This window comes from Ailuropoda melanoleuca, chromosome 9, assembly GCF_002007445.2.
Source record: "Ailuropoda melanoleuca isolate Jingjing chromosome 9, ASM200744v2, whole genome shotgun sequence".
In the NCBI taxonomy this organism is placed as follows: Eukaryota; Metazoa; Chordata; class Mammalia; order Carnivora; family Ursidae; genus Ailuropoda; species Ailuropoda melanoleuca.
In genome coordinates, this window is record NC_048226.1 from 94,688,093 (window position 1) to 94,703,559 (window position 15,467).

Consider the following 15,467-nt stretch of genomic DNA (forward strand, 5'->3'; position numbering starts at 1 on the left):
TTAGAATTATACCTGGCAAACAGGAAGTATTCTTTATAAATTATTGTTATTATACACAAATTCTTTGACCCAGAGAATGATCTCCCACTAAAGGGGAGTGCTCTGTGAAGGGGAGGACGTAGCAACGAGATCGGAGATAAAGAAGAAGCCTGGGATGAATATCTCCTCTCCCAAGACAGATACAGAACAGAAGAGTCCCGGATGCTGCCGTTAAGATGGAATTGTTTGAAAGTACAAAGTAAACAATACGGCTCAAGCAAGCCGTTACTGTCAACACAGTTACCTGTTTTGAAAATGCACAAAAACACTATTTCCTCTCAAACAAATGCCTCTAATTATCGGCCCTGCTGCACGTCTACCGAAGAGTGGCGAATGAGGTTTAAAATGATGTCCCTACCATAAACTATCAGTCTTTTCTGGTATAATCTATGGATTAAATGAGCCTCCGTATGGTTTAGTGTTGATGTTCTTTAATGCAACATTATTTTTAGGCATTTGAAAAATTTCAGCTGGGATTTATGCCTGTCATGGGCAGCTGTCATTTTGTCTACTTTGTTTCCATCCCCTGTTCTCTGGGGGGAAAGGACCCTATTCGACTGGGGAACTGATCCCTCCAACTTCAACCAAGTGATTCTAATGGGGGCCTCACGGCATCTTGAATGCACACCACTCACTCTAACAGGTGGACACAGGACCTAGAGTGTGGCTGGTCGTGGCCTCTTACTCTCTGAGCCATACACATTGTCCAAGGCATGAGTACGTGACCCAAATTGGGCCCATCTAAGTGCTTCCCTGGGGTTTCCCAAACTGGTGTTGGGTGAAGGACAGATAGAGAAGGAGGGAAAAATACGTAATCATGGGGCTGCTTGCCTCCACACCTTCATGTGTATGCAGAAAGTCAGTGAGAGAATGAAATCAGGAAGGAGAGTAGAGACAAAAGAGGAAAAGAGAAATCCCAGAAGAATCCCATTCCTTGTTTCCCAGGGATCTCACCCTGATGGGTGGCTATGTGAGCCATTACATCTCTCTTAGTCCAAGGTAGTTTAAGTTGGGTTTATGACACTTGTAGAATGAGAGTTTGTCCCTCCATCCATCCATCCAACCATCCATCCATCCATCCATCCATCCATCCATCCATCCACATGCCCACCCACTTTGTTAGTAAGTTACTATCTACTGAAAGCTAACCAAATGTCAGGCTGTGTTCCAACGCACTGTTTTAGGTGCTGGACATAACACAGTGGACAAAACAGCCCCTCGGAGGCATTCTACCTAGTACGGAAGGCAACAAGAAACAAATACATAACGTGTTAGATAATCATCAATGCTAACAATGAAAATGAAGTAGGATCAAGGGCACAGAGACTGATGGAGTGCAGGCAGAGGGTCAAAGAGGGTCTCTCTCCGGAGGTGACCTTAGGCAGAGTTCCGAACGAAGTGAAGGCATGAGCTGTATGAAGATGTGATCTGAGAGTTCCTGGCTGAGAGAGAACAAGAGCCAAGTTCATGGGTCTTCAGACTAACCGAGCTTACTCTCTACCCCTGGGGACAAGGAGGGCATGGTAATCACCCGTGCTGCAGGGGGACTCAGCCTGATATGATCTGGTCCAGTCAGGCAGACCTTGAACTTGAAATCCCCACCTTGGCAACTTCTGTCCTTGGTGAAGGTGTAAGTTAACTAAATGCTTGAGCTCAATTTCACACAAGTCAACTGATGGTAGAGAACCTCCTTTGTTAAGTTAGCAACTATTTGGGGGGTACACCCTATACTTCAGGCCCAGTGTTAGCTCACTGTCTAGAGAGGAAGAGAGAATTTAAAGTTTTGACTATACACAGAACAAAGGCTTTACAGGGAAGTGCTGAGTCCTACCCCAGGGCACCATGAGGGGTAAGAACGGATGAGGGGGTGTGTGCCAGCTGCCTCTGCTTTTAGAAGAATTAATTAAGACGACCTAGGAAAAGCACTCAGGTCCTAGCAAGTGCACAAGAGAAGCTGGTTCTGTTCCTTCTGATTAGCCTCAGAACCACAGATCCGGAGAAACAGAAGATGATAAAAGCCCACCTCCCAGCCACCGTAGGAAGTCAGCGGGGCCTAAGCTCCCCAAAGCATCAACACAGCCCTGTGCTTGGGACTAAAGCAGCTCATCTCTCTATTGACCCTTCGGGGTGCGTGAGGCCAAGCAACAGCCTTAACAGCAACGATGGGCTTGAGCTCTTGCCAATAAGCTGACAAAATTTCTTTTTCTTACCCCATTGGAGAACCGAGATATGTCAAGTCACAAAGAATAGACCATTTTCCTCAGTCCGACACATGAACAGAGGTGTGGACTGCCTACGCTTGGAGGGGTCAGTGAGATGAACTCCAATCTGATTCTGGCTATTTAGAAAACTAGCAAGTAAGACCGAAACACCAGTTAGCTGGCAGCCTGTTGAAGAAGTTAATACAAAGGTGGAAAACGCCCATCTGCAAGGGTTCATCTAACGCCCGTGTACGCTGCTCATCGTTCTCTAGCCTTGCTCCCTGCCCTCCTGGCTAAAGGAACTGATGACGCCTGTCGATGGTTCCCCCAGAATGTTCTCCAGGTCTCACGCCCCGCCTCCTGGCTTTGCCGCTAAAATGACACCTGGTATCTCACCTGCTAATCCATCAGCCAACCTGTTTGCTGTACAAACCCAAAATACCGCACCAGAGCCTGAACGAGGGAGGCCATATGGCTTATGTAACTGACCTTGGTCTTCCTCCTGGGGAAGGATGAGCCAGCAAATGGCTGGCAACTCTAACCCTGAGAAATCATGAAACGTGCTTTCCCTCTGCACCCCTGGCAGAGCAGAGAGTTCTTGAGAGGGGCTATGAGGAACTTGCTGACATTCTGGACAGCCCCTTTCTGGAAACTGGAGGTAGCAAAGCCTCAGAATGCCTCTCCCCAGGCTCCAGTTAAGCCGGGAGTGCACGATCCCATGCACACGTGGTATTTTGCACGTACATTCCGGCTGGGCTGAATTTTGTTCATGTCTGCACAGAAAAGGCTCTCGGGTAGATGAGATTACAGTGTCATCACCTGCATGTTTGAAGAGCCTGTGGGTCACGAGAGAAGGAGAGAACAACGTACCCCTCTGCGAGTCTTAGAGACTTAGACTGTGTAACCCTGGGCTCACGGGCTCTGGGTTTGGGGTGAGCCTGCCCTCTTCTATGAACGGCACGTTGGTTTCGACAGGTGTCTCTGGGGGAGGCTATCTGAGGAGTCTTCCCGCTCTGCCTCTGTGAGCTGCTGCAGGTTCTTTGATGACACATGTCCCCTGATGTTGTCATTGTCAGTCACTTGGCCTCCCTCTTTGCTAGCCCCAAACGCCGCCCCTACAGTCCAAACTGGGTTCAGGCAAGAAACGCTCCATCCATCTGAAGACACACACGGAGGAGGCAGAACGTCTGAACTTTGCTTCTGCCTGTGGGTTAACTGGTGTGTCTGCAACTGTTTCTTCCAAGAAGGATTACAGATGGGATGGGGCATCATGGACCCCATTCAAGAGGATTTGACCCAGCCTCCCAAAGGCCACTGTCCTCAAGTGGTTCCCCTACAATGTGGCCCTATAATGTGCCAACCCCTCCACCTGAATTCTGTCAGCTCTAGAAGGACAGCCGTTGAGCCTAGTGTCCAGGAGACAGATTGCAAGATCTCACAAGGCATTTCTCAACATAAAAGATTAAATTACATCTAGGTTTATAATTATAAATATATAAATAAACTGATGTTGGTGAGAGATGGTTTTTCTTTATAATCTCGAGTAGGGGCCGTAGTCTCCCTGATACGGTGACATCTTCTTGAGAGGGAGAGAGAGGGAGGGACACAGAAGTGCTCAAAAGCCAGAAGCCCCCCTGCCTCTGCAGCACCCTGGGGTGAGCTGGGGTTTACGGGGGATCATGAATGATCACCTCGATTCACTTTTTGAGCAGTCATCTGTGAACCCGAGAAGCAAAGGAAGCAATACATAATGGAAATAACGTGGTCTTCATATTCAGGCCGGAGTTGGAATATTGGTCTTGTCACTTGGTAGCTATGTGACGCAAGGGGGATAACTCAGACACTCGGAGCCTCAATCTCAATCCACAAATGGGGGTAGTAGGGACGGTCTTACACTGTGGCTTTGAGGACCAAGTGAGACAACATATGTAAGGACTCCAGGCACAGAACCCCAGCCTGCTTACCCAGTGGCTGTAGCTATGATCACAACTGAGTTGTCCTTGTGTAAATTCACATGAAAATGGCAGAGGAATACGGCGGTCAGCAACAGCAGTGAGCCCCAAACTCGAGCTCATGACCAGCTTGCCGCCCAGGGTCCCTAAGCCCTACAGAACTGGCCCCTCTGTCCCGACATGGTGGTGGGAAGAAGGGAATTCATGATCAGACACATACCTGGCTGCTGCCTCCAGCTGGTCTTTCCTAAGAGGGGATGAGAAAGAAAACCATAGAGAAAGTATAAATTGCATGAACAGCTTTGCCTCTCCCCACAATGGGCCCCAAAACATCTCTTGATGAAATGAAGGCGCGGTGGAGCTCTAGGGGGGGATGGTGAGTCCGCAGGGGAACCAGTGAATGAGCCGACTTTCTCCAGCCAGACCCCAGGCCCCACTGCAAAGGCTTGGCTCTAAGTTCTCAGGGTTCTTCCCAGCCATTCGTTCATTTACTCACCCACAGAATGGCTGCCGAGCACCTGCTCTGGCCCGGGCCTCGTGAGGGGCTCAAGGGATTTGTTTAGTAGCGGGGACAGATCAGGAAATCAGAAATGTCATCACTTAGTGCCACACCCCCTGTCACTCTGTCACCACCACGTTATCATAGTTGACATCATCCCCATCTTCGCTAATATTTATTGAGCAATAATTATTAGGCAGATACTATTTTCGGTTCTTTTGATGGATTAACTCACTTAATCCTCGTAACAACTCTATGAGGGAAGGAGTATTATTGTTTCCATTTTCCTGAGGACAAAACGGAGGCACAGAGAGGTTAAGAATGTTGCTCAAGGTTTCACAGTTAGGAAGTAGGAGAGTCAGGATTCGAACCCAGGTGATCTGGCTCCAGGGCCACCCTCCTAATCACAAGCGGTACGCACACATTCCAGACACTGAGCCTTTGCCCAGGTTCTGCCCGGAACGGTGTTGCTCTTCCTTTAAGATGCAGCTGGAGGGGCCCCTCCTGGAGTTTGTTATGCAAATCCCCAGGGTCTAGGCTCAGCTAATCTCTTCACACGTGCGACTGGATTCTGATCACACAGTTGTACAATCATATGGTGGTCTCTGAGCTGCGTGGAGCAGGGCCTCTGTTGTTTTCGGCTCTGAAATCTGAGCATCCTATACCCTGGCACATGGGAAATGCACAGTAAATGCTGAACGAGTGGCCTGTCCCTGGGATTTGGGGGTAGGAGAAATGGGGTGCGAGGCATCATGGTAGAGAAGCAGAGGGACCAGCTGGGGGGGGCGGTTCCAGCTCATGGGTCAGCTCCATCTCTAATCCCAGGTGGCCTTGGAGGGGTCACACATCCTCTGGGCTCATCTCTCTACCTGTAGCATGTGCACAGAAAACACTCTGCCTTTCTAGAATTCTCTGGGTGTCTGACTCTGGGTAGGGAAAGCACTGAGAGGAGAGGGAAAAGGTGAGGGTTGGGCGAGGGCAGGACCTGCACAGGGGCACCATGGGGAGCAGTGTTAAAGAGATAGAGCCCCCCCACCTATTTCTTTTCTCACTCTCCAAGACAAGGATTACATGCCTTCTCTATCACCACACTCCCCACCTCTCCCTTCCCTCCCAGGCTCTGAGCTTGACTCACTTCTCACCGAGAGAGATCTGCTCCGTGTTCCGCCACCGAGTCGGTAACCTCAAGCACTTGGCCCTGCCCATTCTGCTTCCCTTCTGCACACATGGACGCAGGGTGTACGCCCCTGACGCGCTCCTCCACTCATGCTTCAGAACCCTTCCCTCTGCACTGCTCTCTTCTCCAGTCTCTCCCCTCCCCACTGCATCCCCATTGATCCCTCCCCACTAGACCCTTTTGGTCAAGGCAAGATCCCTGACCCCACAGTCCGCTCCAGCTGGCACCTGCACTTGCTGTCCCCACGTGCTCATTTCCACATCACTCTTTGGTCCTTGCAAGCTGGCTTCTATGCCCACTGCTCCACTGAGGCTGCTCCAGACAAAGTTCCAACAAACTCCGAGAGACAAACATCCAGGGGGCACTTCCCTGTCCACGTCTCGGTCACCCTTGTCACAGGATCAGCAGAGTTGACCGCTTTCTGTTCACTGTTATGTCCCCAGTGCCAAACACAGTGCCTGGCCCATAAGAGAGGTTCATAAAAGATTTGTAACTACATTCTAGACAGAGGGTTTCAGCCCTGTTATCACGAACAGTGGTTTCCCAGACTACATTCGGGTGCTTAGCGTCTTTCTTTCCTGCTCTAACACCAGGACTGCCTCCCAGCCGAGATTCAACCATCCAGCAGGGAGAACACCTGCTCTGGACCAGGTACTGTGACAGGTGCTTCCACACATTCTATCAATTTGACCTTCATGACAAGAATCTTCAGAAATGGGTATGATTATCCCAGTAACCCTTGTCTCCTCTTAATTTTACCCAATTTTCTCCCTAAAAAACCTTTTCTTCCCAGCGTTACAGTGGGCTTTGGCATAAGACCTGGGTTCTCATCTTTGTTCCATCACTTACTAGAGGGGTGACATTAGGCGAGCTAATTAGTTTCACTGATGCTCTGACTCTTCACCGGTAATATTTGGGTTATGAAAATGGAGTTACCCCTCCTTCTTCTCTTCCAGGGCATTCTAAAGAAGAAACGAGACAGCATCTATGAAAGCAGATCCATGTGACTTGGCCATGGGGAAGGATTGCTACATACGTCCCCGTCTCCATCGCTGAGCCCTCCAATACTCCTGATGCTGGTCATAAAAGGCAAAAGTCCTGCTTATACACACAACGAACCGGGTCTTCTTGGGTAACTAACTTCTACTTCTTGGCCGAAGTCTTGCCTCCATTTCAGTTCTAGTACCTAGTGCTTGTCCAAGTTACACATGACTAAGTTAAAATGCAATAAAATCTAAAATGTAATTCCTCAGTGGCACTAGTAACAGCCAGAGGCTCCAAAGCCACATCTGGCTAGTGGCATCATACCAGACAGCACACATGTGCCTTAGATCATTCTACCACATTTAGGGAACCAAGTGGTAGGCACATTCCCTGTTGGTGGAAAGCAACAGGTGGTCTTAAATGCCTGCCCTCATATGTGCTTGCACGTAAGAATGTACAATCTACCAACCCCTGAGGCTCTCCCTGTGCCTTCTCAGGCTCCCACTGCCTATTTGTCCTAAGTGTACACAGTCTCCACTGGTCAAGAAATCAGAGGATCTGGGCTGGGTCTCAACCATGTCCAACATGCTGTGTGGCCTTGAGCAAGTTCCTGAACCCCTGGACGCCTCAGTTCCTTCTCTTACTAAGTTGGGTTTGGACTGACAGCTCTCTGAATTTCTTTAGAATTCAGAAACAATGAGTTTATAATTTTAAGTAGTAACATAAGAAAAATAAAAAGTATCCATCACCATCATCCATCACCGCTAGCCTTAAACATGCTAAATGAAAGAAACCATACCTAAATGACCACATACTATAAGATTTCATTTTTATACGAAAAGTCCAGAATAGATAAAATTGAGACAGAAAATAGATTAGAGTTTGCAGGGACTGGGGGAAAGGATAACTCCTAATGGGGACAGGGTTTCTTTCTGGGGAAATAAAATGTTCTGGAATTAGACAGTGGTGATCAAGGCCCAACTTTGCGAATATACTAAAAAACCACTGAATTGTTCACTTTCAAAAGTACTTTTTAGAGTAAATGAAGCATAATAAAGTTATTTTTTTTTAGAAAAGTATAAACAAAAGACAAAAAACCTGTAGGAGGCAGGTGAGGACAGCTTTACCATGAAACATAGAGAGTGGGTTGAAATTCAGGGACATTCTTTTCCCAAGGGACTACCTTGTTTCAGAATGGTTGCTAAGTGAACCTCTCTAGTGACTTTATACTTTTGTCCTTGAAGAAAGAAAGAAAGAAAGAAAGAAAGAAAGAAAGAAAGAGAAAGAGATGAATGTTCTCTCTCAGTTTAAAAGCCATTCCCATATCACAGCAGCTGTCTGCAGTACAATGTATTCCTCCAAGTCTCTGACAGCCAGGACAATGCCTTATTTATAATAAATCACCCCAAAAGAATGGGCCTCTTGCCAAGACCTTGGGCTGCACAGCAAACAGAAATCATCTTGGTTCTGCACTCAGAGTGGTTGCACCTGTTCTTGCCTCCAAGTCCAAGGTCACTCTGTCCTTTTCAAGGGAGGCCCCCTGCCCCTTCGAAGACTCTTGCAACCCAAAAGAAGACTGATGTCATTCCTAAATGGAAATGATGATGGCAAAACAGAACTTTAGAATCGAAGGAACCACAGGGACCCTCTTCTGAGCCAGTGACTCTAACTGCGGATGAGGAGACCCAGTCCATAAACCCAAACTCCATCATTCTTTTAGGGAAGCCTTGATTCTCCTCTCTCCCTAAGTCCTCTGCCAGTCGTTAACTCCCTGACATCCTCCCTCTGCTTAGTTCCTCCCTGCCCCGCCCTTCTCGAGCTCCTACCTTGCTCTAAGCCGTGGCTTGCTCTCAGCCTGAATGCTGCAGGCTTTGCTAGCTGATCTCCTTGCCCAGAATCTTGAGCCTGTCCCATCTACCTCCATACCCTTCCTGTCATTTTCCTGAAACACGGATCTGATCATGTCATACTCGGGCTCAAATGGTTTCTCTTTGCTGTCGGGCTCTGTCGCTCATGGTCAGGCTGTGGATTTTATTTTCATTATCTTGATCACCCATTGGAGGGTTTTAGGCAGGGAAATGAGCCAGTGGAACCCAGATCTCTGGAATCTCCTTAAATCTGTGCCACAATCTGGTGATAGGGGTGAAGGGACTGGATGTAGGTCCCGTGACAGGTGAGTAGGAGAGTGAGCTGGGGATGGAGGGGCCACTCGGCTAGTGTTGGGTCATAGTATGGCCCATGAAATCAAATGGGTATGGCAGATACACACTTTAGAGCCGGGCCCAGCTCCAGGGGTGAGGCTGGTGTCCCTCTACTCTTCCTCCCAACCCAGGAAGTATGACGGTTCCACATTCCATCCACGCACTGTTAGTCCCGTCTCAGGATTGTAGTATCTAAAACCTATAGAGGGGGCGCCTGGGTGGCTCAGTCGGTTAAGGGTCTGCCTTCGGCTCAGGTCGTGATCTTGGGATCCTGGGATCAAGTCCCATGTCAGGCTCTTTGCTCAGCGGGGAGGCTGCTTCTCCCTCTCCCTCTGCCCCTGCTCCTGTGCTCTGTCTCTCTTGCTCACTCTCTCTCTCAAATAAATCAATAAAATCTGAAAGCAAACAAAAACCTGGAGAGGGGTGAGGCTTGGTCTGTTTTAGTAGCCCAAGTAGGGAAAAGGCCACGGGCTTTGGGGGCCTCTTGATATGGCTGGCATCGGCCAAAATGTCCGAAGATTCTGAACCCCAGCTTGTCCCGCTGGGAGAGGAGCCTGGTGCCCCAACCTCTGCAGCCTGGCTCCAGGAGCAGACATGAGCCACTCTGTCAGACTAGCCCTGGGGCGTCTGTCCAAGATGCTTTATGCTGAAATGGCCGAAGGCAGGTGCACAGCCCGCATTTCCATAGCCGTCTGCTGATTTTAATGCACCCGAGCCTTTGAGAGCCTCTGGCCTCTCTTAAAAGGGTGCCTGTGAGGAGTGAACAAAGCCTGAACTTGGATCTCTTGGATGTGTTGGATATCCAGTGACTATTAACTTCCCTCTTCCTTTTCACAGGTGCTGGCCATGGGCAGAGATTTCTATTTTTTTCTGAGACAATTAATTAATTAATTAAACTATTTATTTAGATTTTTTCTATTTGTTTGAGAGAGGGAGAGAGCACAAGCTGGGGGAGGGGCAGAGGGACAAGCAGACTCCCCGCTGAGCACAGACCTGACCTGGGGCGCCATCTCAGGACCCTGAGATCCTTCATGACCTGAGCCAAAATCAAGAGTCAGACGCTTAACCGACTGCACCATCCAGATGCCCCTGAGGCCTTTAATTTAACCTCCCACCTCTGAGAACACAAAACAGCATCTCTGGGTCACTGGAGGATTCCTCCCGCTGCTTCTCCTGCCTGTCTGTTCCCAGTAGCCAGAAGAGTCTGTGCGTACAGACCACGGCCGGGGGGTGGTGGTAAGCATCCAGAACGGCTCACGAGGTCCACTGCGCTGGCTCCCTACTTCCTCAGACACCAGCCCTGCTCAAACAGTGGTCGGACATTCCCTTGTCAGTCACTCCACACGGTCTAGATGGCAACCCCTGGTGGGGTCACCTGGGGAGCTGACGACGATCCAGGTGCCTGGACCCCACTCTCGGCGGTTCTCATCTAGCCTGGGTGTGGCCTACGCATTGGAATTATTTAAGCTCCCAGATGATTCTACTAGGGGGCATACACTGGGAACCACGGCCCATTCTCTAAGAAACTATAAAACCACAGGCACAAATACAGACCCACAGGAGGGATGGCCAGTCGCCCCCGGAGCACGGAGACAGGTCGCCACTTGCCTGAAGAACGGAAAAGAGACGACTGATTCATAGAACCTCCAAGTCGCCACAAGATCAATCCTGTTGGGGTTGGTAGCATAATACCGCCAGGCAGCCTGAGGGGGAGAAACGAGGGGCTGGGGTCACCAGAGAGCACTGCCACGCTCACACAGAATCCCACAGCATGAAAACGTTTCCGAAGCCCCCCACTCCTAAGAGTTTAAGTATATGTACTGAGGTGATATGCAGGGAAGCCAGGTTTCCTGGCTTTTGTAGCTCCTTTCGGAAGAAATCCTTCCTTGACCCATCCTCTTGGAGCCCTAACTGGCCCTGCTGGGAGGGGGGTGCAGAGAAATGCAGTGGAAGGAGAGGGGTTCGGTATAGAATCCGCAGAAGGAACAGGGGTTATTCTTGCCACACATTTCTCTGAGATTTCTTCAACAGGTGCCAGTTTGGGTGCAAGACACGGCCATGGAGACGAAGTTTCGATTCTAATGTACTAGACCTTCAGGAGTACTGTGACGGTCAGGGGCTTGGGGGATACAGGAGCAGACCCGTGGAGACGTGCACTGGCCATGGCACTGCATTAGGTAGGATAACATTGTGCACCATCCAGTGTCAGACCCACAGACCTGCAGGGACCTTCAGTACACCGGATGCAAGTTCACGGTGGGCGGTCACGTACACACTGCGTCCCACGCAGCTGTAGTCAGGGTACCCCACCCTCCTCTTCTCTGTGCTCTCAACAACCCACAAAACCACGAGCAAGAGCACTTCTGCCTTCCTCCCCAGCTCGCACTGTCCTCCCCGTCCTCCAGCCCATGGTGCGGGAATGATGGAGCTGCCGGGCATCCAACACCTACTGGTACGACATGGTCTATTGAGAAGGACAAATGGGCCAACTGTCCAATAGTGAGCACATGTAAGGTGTCTCCTCCTCTCTTGGCTTATGGGTTCTCCATCCTCGGCAGATATGAGGGGCCACGTCTCCTTGTAGCCAACTGGCTAAGCACCTGGACTCTAGCCTGGCTCCTCCTCATGGGTCCCCAGGTCAGGACAGGGTGGGAAGTGGAAGGGGAGAAGCCTAGTGTGGACTCAGGCTCAAGTCAAATTCTCCATTCCAACAGTGATAGTAAAACAGCCAATGGCTTGCTTGGTTCCTATTGGAGTCTTGTGACCCTTTCTCGCTTGGCTTAGAATCTAGATGGGAGAGTGTTGGGATGGTCATGTTCACGCCACGAAGACAGGTCAAAAGATCACCACGGGAACATCCATAGCCATCTATAAGCAAGCATGGTTCCGGGTCCCATCCCCAGCCCCAGGCATGCCCACCCCTATACAAGCACACACAGATAGAAACGTGCGGGAGCTCAGTCCCGATCCCGTTCCTCCCCAGGCAGACAGACCTGAATGAGTTCAGCGGCCGGCTTCCTTCTTTTCTCAAAGTGCTTCTGCCGGTGCTGTTCCTGTACCTTGAGTGCCAGTCCTGACCCCAGGATGCCCTAGAGGGAGAAGTCAGGCCCGGGTCAGTCCCTCTGGCCTCTCTGGGTGCCCCACCCCCACTCCCAGGGCCACAAAGGCTTCTTTCTTCTCTTCCAGGGAGTAGGTTGCTGGGTTACGTGGAGCCTTGATGTCAGGAAGGCCTGGTTTCAGCTCCTGACTCTGCCACTTTTCAGAGGGGAGAGCCCGGGCAAGCCTCTTATCTACTGCACCTCAACTTCCTCCACAGGGAACTGGGGCTCACAGTACCTTCCTCATAATTTCCTTAAGCAAAAAGTGAAGCCATGTGTCGGAGCCGTTTGGCAAGAAGCATGACACAGGGCAGATGCCCAGTAAATGTTAATGGAATGTAAAAAATATTTTAGCTGCTTAAATGGTCACTTAAGACTTTTACTGGAATCTCCCAGAACTGTGACCTGTTTTGATTTCCAGGTCAGACTTGCATGTGGATTACCTGGGTGGAAGCACTCCCTTTTCAAGTTGGGAGAGAGCTTCGAGACCATGTAGCACCCCCACAGCCCCCGACCTGTTCCAGAAGAGGAAACTGAGATTCACAAAGGTCACAAGCCCAAGGTCAGGAAGCTTAGGAAAAACAGACAAAATAGGGAATGTGGAAGAAGATCACCAAGGCCAGGTCTGGGAGATGAAGGGGGTGGACATGGACTTGCTCCATAAGAAGGTCCTTTCCAGCTTCGTGATTAAGACCCCGAGGCCACAACCCAATAGCCCTGTGATCGTGGAAACCTGACTGACCTAACTGAGCCTCGTTTTTCTCGTCTGGACGATGGTGATAAAAACTCACCAAACTCACCATGTTGGCATTAAATGAGATTAAATGAGACGATGTAGGTAAAGCGTTTGGCACGAGTCCAGCACACGGTAAGTCCAACAAGAGCTTTCTTTCTATGACTGTTGTTGAGTATTATACTTACAGGGACTGGGCTTTGGCGAGGATATTCTATCATGGGTCAAGTAGTCACTTATATATATATATTTATTTTTTTTTTTAACCTAAGCCAGTAAACAAAATGGTAGGACAAGGGAAGGGAGCTCCTGTAGACGAAGGACCCCCCATATGCAAGGTGCTGGGGAGACGTGGGTGGAGACATACCCCCAGCCCCCAGGGAGCTCACAGTCTGAGGGGGTGAGGGGGATGCAGTGCGGGTCAGAATGCCTTTATAGAACTATGCCCGGAGGAGGGGGGTGACTAAGTCAGCTTAAAGAAGGCAGCCTTGAGACTGGGACTCAGAGCAGCCTAGCCTGTGGAACAGCCTGGAAGGTGCAGCTGGGGCCAGGGGGAAGGGAGGGGTCCTGCCTGTCACACTAGGGAGACCGCTGGAGAACTTACTGCTGGAAGGGCGAAAAAGGAGACACCGATTAAGGAGAAGGTGGCCGCAATCAGGCGGCCTTCCCATGTTTTGGGCGTCTTGTCTCCGTAGCCGATGGTGGCCAGTGTGATCTGGAGAGAGAAGAGGTCAGACGTGGGCCTTTGCAGGGCAAAGGAGGTCAGGGACGCATGGGCCGAGCTCCACCTGTAAGCCTTTCTTACTGCTTGGGGATGTGTTTTCCATGGAAGAAAAGGTACCTGGTGCCACGTAATTCTACAGGCGCCTTGTGACCACGCCTGTTTCTAAGTTAAGGATTTCCTACTTAGAGTGGATCAGCCGACAAATTCTTCAATCATTGCAAACACATGCATGTGCATTCTTGGCATATTTACATACATGTGATTTTGTGTCTTGCCATGTTTCCCAGTGTGCGCATGCAGACAAGTGCACTGATATGTACTGTGTGCCTACGTGTGCACGTCTCACATCTGTGCCCGTGTGTGCGCTGATGCATGTTGTATAGTCCTGGGGGTGTTTACAAGTGTAGGTTACTGTGCACACGTGACTGTGCAGGACAGGACAGCAGAGCGGTCCAGTGTGCGGCCTCTGGAGCCCAGCTGCCTGAGTTCAAATCCCAGGTCACCCACTAAGTGGCTCAGAGATCTTTCCTGGATTAATTACTTACTTAACCACTTCATGCTTCAGTTTCCCTGTCTTAAAAAAAGGGGCTAATCATAGGAGTTGTTTGAATTTAAGCTATGTTAATAAATGTAAGGTGTTTAGAGCAATGCTCTGGAGCAAAGGAAGCCTTCAAAAAACGCTAGCTTTGGGGCGCCTGGGTGACTCAGTCGATTAAGCATCCTACTCTTGATATCAGCTCAGGCCATGATCTCAGGGACATGAGATCAAGCCTTGCATTGGGCTCCGTGCTCATCAGGTAGTCCGCTTAAGGATTCTCTCTCTCCTTCTCCCTCTGCCCCTCTCTGCTCACTCTCTCTCTTAAAAACAAAATGCTAGCTTTAGTACCACATGTCCCGTGGGTATGAGCCGTGGGCCTCCAGGTGTGTCTGAAGGTATGAGTGCGCCTGTGTGACTCTGCCGCTATGTCCGTCTGGACACGCATGGCCTAGCTGATAACAGCCTACAGCTAGTGGAGCAAGGGCCCCAGAGGTCACAGGCCCAGACTGTTTCAGCCCTGACCTCTTGCAGCACTAAGGAAACGCCCATTCCACGCTCATTCCCCGCACAGGGAGCTCTGGCCTGTGCCTGCATGCCGCTGTCCACCCGCGTCCTCCCATGCCACGCCCTCCGCCTCTCTCTAAGCGTCAGTCCCCCTGGGGGGCCTTCACGATGGTGACTCACCAGGCCCCACCAAAGGGCATCTGCGTAGGTCTCAAATTCCTCCTTCATCTCTTCTCCTTGTGCGTCAACCTCTGGCACATCTTTCTCAACCAGGTAGACGAGAAATGAAGACAGGATGAGCGTCAGGAACCCAATGTACCAGGCGGTGATGAGTTCCTGTGAGAGCAAGCCGTGGACAAGGGAAGTGGTCACTGGGAAGTCCGTGGTTGGAGGCTGGGGACAGAGCTCTGGTTTTCCAGCTGGTTTACCAGCTCTGTCACTGTGGGCAAGTCACACACCTTCTCTGAGCCTTGCCTCCTTCCTTTTTCTTTTTTTAAATCGGAAAATAGTTGGCATACGATGTTGCATTAGTTTCAGGGGGACAACACAACTATTCAACAAGTTTATACATTGTGCTGTGCTCGCCACAAGTGCAGGCACCATCCGTCCCCATACAGGCTGGTACCATAGCATGGACCATATTCCTTATGCTGTGTCTTTTATTCCCATGACTTACTCATGCCACGACTGGAAACCTGCATCTCCTACTCCCCTTTACCCCTTTTGTCCTCCAGCCCCTTCCCTCTGGCAAGCATCAGCTTGTTCTCTGTCTTTATAGGTCTGTTTCGGCTTTTCGTTTGTTCATGTGTTGGTTGTT

At 50.1% G+C, this 15,467-nt stretch overlaps 1 protein-coding gene across 1 annotated transcript in view; it reads right to left on the bottom strand.

The window, feature by feature from the left end:
• KCNQ3 (potassium voltage-gated channel subfamily Q member 3) overlaps positions 1-15,467 on the bottom strand; it is a 309,775-nt gene that overhangs the window by 34,462 nt on the left and 259,846 nt on the right. The window contains exons 7-9 of the mRNA XM_034668629.1: positions 12,047-12,142; positions 10,662-10,756; positions 4,413-4,439 (exon numbers count right to left, since the gene is read on the bottom strand). Coding sequence (XP_034524520.1) covers positions 4,413-4,439; positions 10,662-10,756; positions 12,047-12,142 — 218 coding nt within the window. The remainder of the gene's footprint in view (positions 1-4,412; positions 4,440-10,661; positions 10,757-12,046; positions 12,143-15,467) is intronic.